Below are 1894 nucleotides of genomic sequence, written 5' to 3' on the forward strand. Positions count from 1 at the left end.
TTATTCACCATCCTGATCATCCCCTGCATCCTCATACTGATCATCATCATACTGAGCATCATCATATTGAGCATCTTCATTCTCTGCATTTTCTGCATTTTGAGCATTTTGTGCGAGTATAGTATTAACCACTTGGGTGATCATGGCAATCATGGCAATCATGGCTGGGTCTGGTTGCATTCTACCTTGCTCATTAGTGGTTTCATTTTCAGCTCCACCACGACCGCGTCCACGACCACTACCTAGGCCGCCACCGCGGCCTGCACCACGATCAACGCCACGACCAGTACCTCGACCTCCAGCTTGTTCATTTCCACGACCTGCACTGCGGCCAACACCTTGAACTACCTCAGGCCCACTGCCACAACCAATACCACGACCTCCACTCCGTCCAGTTCCTTGACTAATACTACGACCTTGACCAGAGTCTTCGTTTTCACCACGGCCTCTTCCACGACCGCCGCTAGTTCCAGCACTAGATCTTGTTCTTGCCATTGTCCTAGAACCACGCATCATTAGTCGGAGAAGAATACACTCGACGATGTTAATATCACAAGATACTCTCAGTAAGCTCTCTCGTCGTATGGTCTAAGGAATGCTATCTAGAATCTAAACTATTCATGCAATTCATGTCGATGCAATACATATATATACTAATAATATATATAAACCTAAATCGCAGTTAAAAATGTGGTCCGAATCTAACACCTACATCCGTTGCCCTAGTGGTGTATGTATACAGGGTGTACCAGCGGCTAACCCTCCACACCCCTAGTACATCTAATGCAAGGTCGGATCACGGTACTGATATGCTCTCTAGGTATTGGTCGGGTATGTATACAGGGTGTACCAGCGGCTAACCCTCCACCTAACCAACACCCATTAAGCATGCCAGAGTAGCTACCACACTCTCATTACAAGTGGAATCACTGATGTCAATAACTGTCGCAAGGCATGACGGTAATCATAGAACAGTTGATCAGGCTTTTCTATGATTATCGCTATGCGATACTAGTTAGCGCCATAACTTCATCTTGCTCTAATACACATAAATAATCACAATAACACCGAAAGCACACAGTCACCAAATGATAGCCATAGTCAAAATAAACACAGGGATAATAAGTCTAAACAGAATATGAACTCAAAATACAAGTGACGTTAGCACGTCTAGAATGCATCTATGATTCCTATCGTGTATGCTATACGGGGTTCTTAGGTTATAGTCTAGGCTTTTCCACCTAATTCTCTACAACCACGGCTCTGATACCATTCTGTAACACCCCACCGTTGGCGGAAACATGAGGTGTCATGAAAAGTACAACACGACATGGAATTACATAGATACTGCTAAATGAAATAGAATATAATACATATATTCCCAAAAACACGAGTTCAAAGTCATAACAGTGCTAAAATAGCTTATTACAACCAAGTCCATAAAGAAATAATCCAAGGCATGTAGCCTTAAAGTCTGACAATTATTAAGGAGTACTAATCTCCGAAGTCCAGCCTAGCATAGCAGTCCTTATCCCTGATTAGCCTGAGCACCTAAAAAGTATACTAAAATGTGTCAACACAAAGGTTGGTGAGTTCATAGGTTTTATGTCAAAAGTCTAGTCAAAGAAATAAGTCTTTTGTCGATTCTTTTAAGTCTAAACAAGTAATAGTTCAATATATAACGAGCAGAGTTACGCCATAATAAGTCCAATGTCTCAATGTCTCAAAGTCCGGCCTTACGGTACCCGCCTTAGTCCAAAGTCTCAAAGTCTCAAGTCTCCAATACACACAAAAGCACGTCAATTAAGCACATCATTAAGCACAACGACAAACACATATTCACATACATACAACAAGACAGAAGCACGTCAAATGGCATAAGTAACTCTATACG

At 42.2% G+C, this 1894-nt stretch overlaps 1 protein-coding gene across 1 annotated transcript; it reads right to left on the reverse strand.

The window, feature by feature from the left end:
* LOC122580869 (glycine-rich protein DOT1-like) lies at positions 1–495 on the reverse strand. The gene has a single exon (XM_043753044.1). The coding sequence runs from the start codon at positions 493–495 to the stop codon at positions 1–3; it is 495 nt and encodes a 164-aa protein (XP_043608979.1).
* Positions 496–1894: the final 1399 nt, after the last annotated feature.

Source organism: Erigeron canadensis, chromosome 1 (assembly GCF_010389155.1).
Source record: "Erigeron canadensis isolate Cc75 chromosome 1, C_canadensis_v1, whole genome shotgun sequence".
Taxonomy (NCBI): Eukaryota; Viridiplantae; Streptophyta; class Magnoliopsida; order Asterales; family Asteraceae; genus Erigeron; species Erigeron canadensis.

Bases quoted from the DNA above. Each gene is read 5' to 3' on its own strand.
- LOC122580869 (XM_043753044.1), bottom strand. From the start codon at position 495: ATGGCAAGAACAAGATCTAGTGCTGGAACTAGCGGCGGTCGTGGAAGA.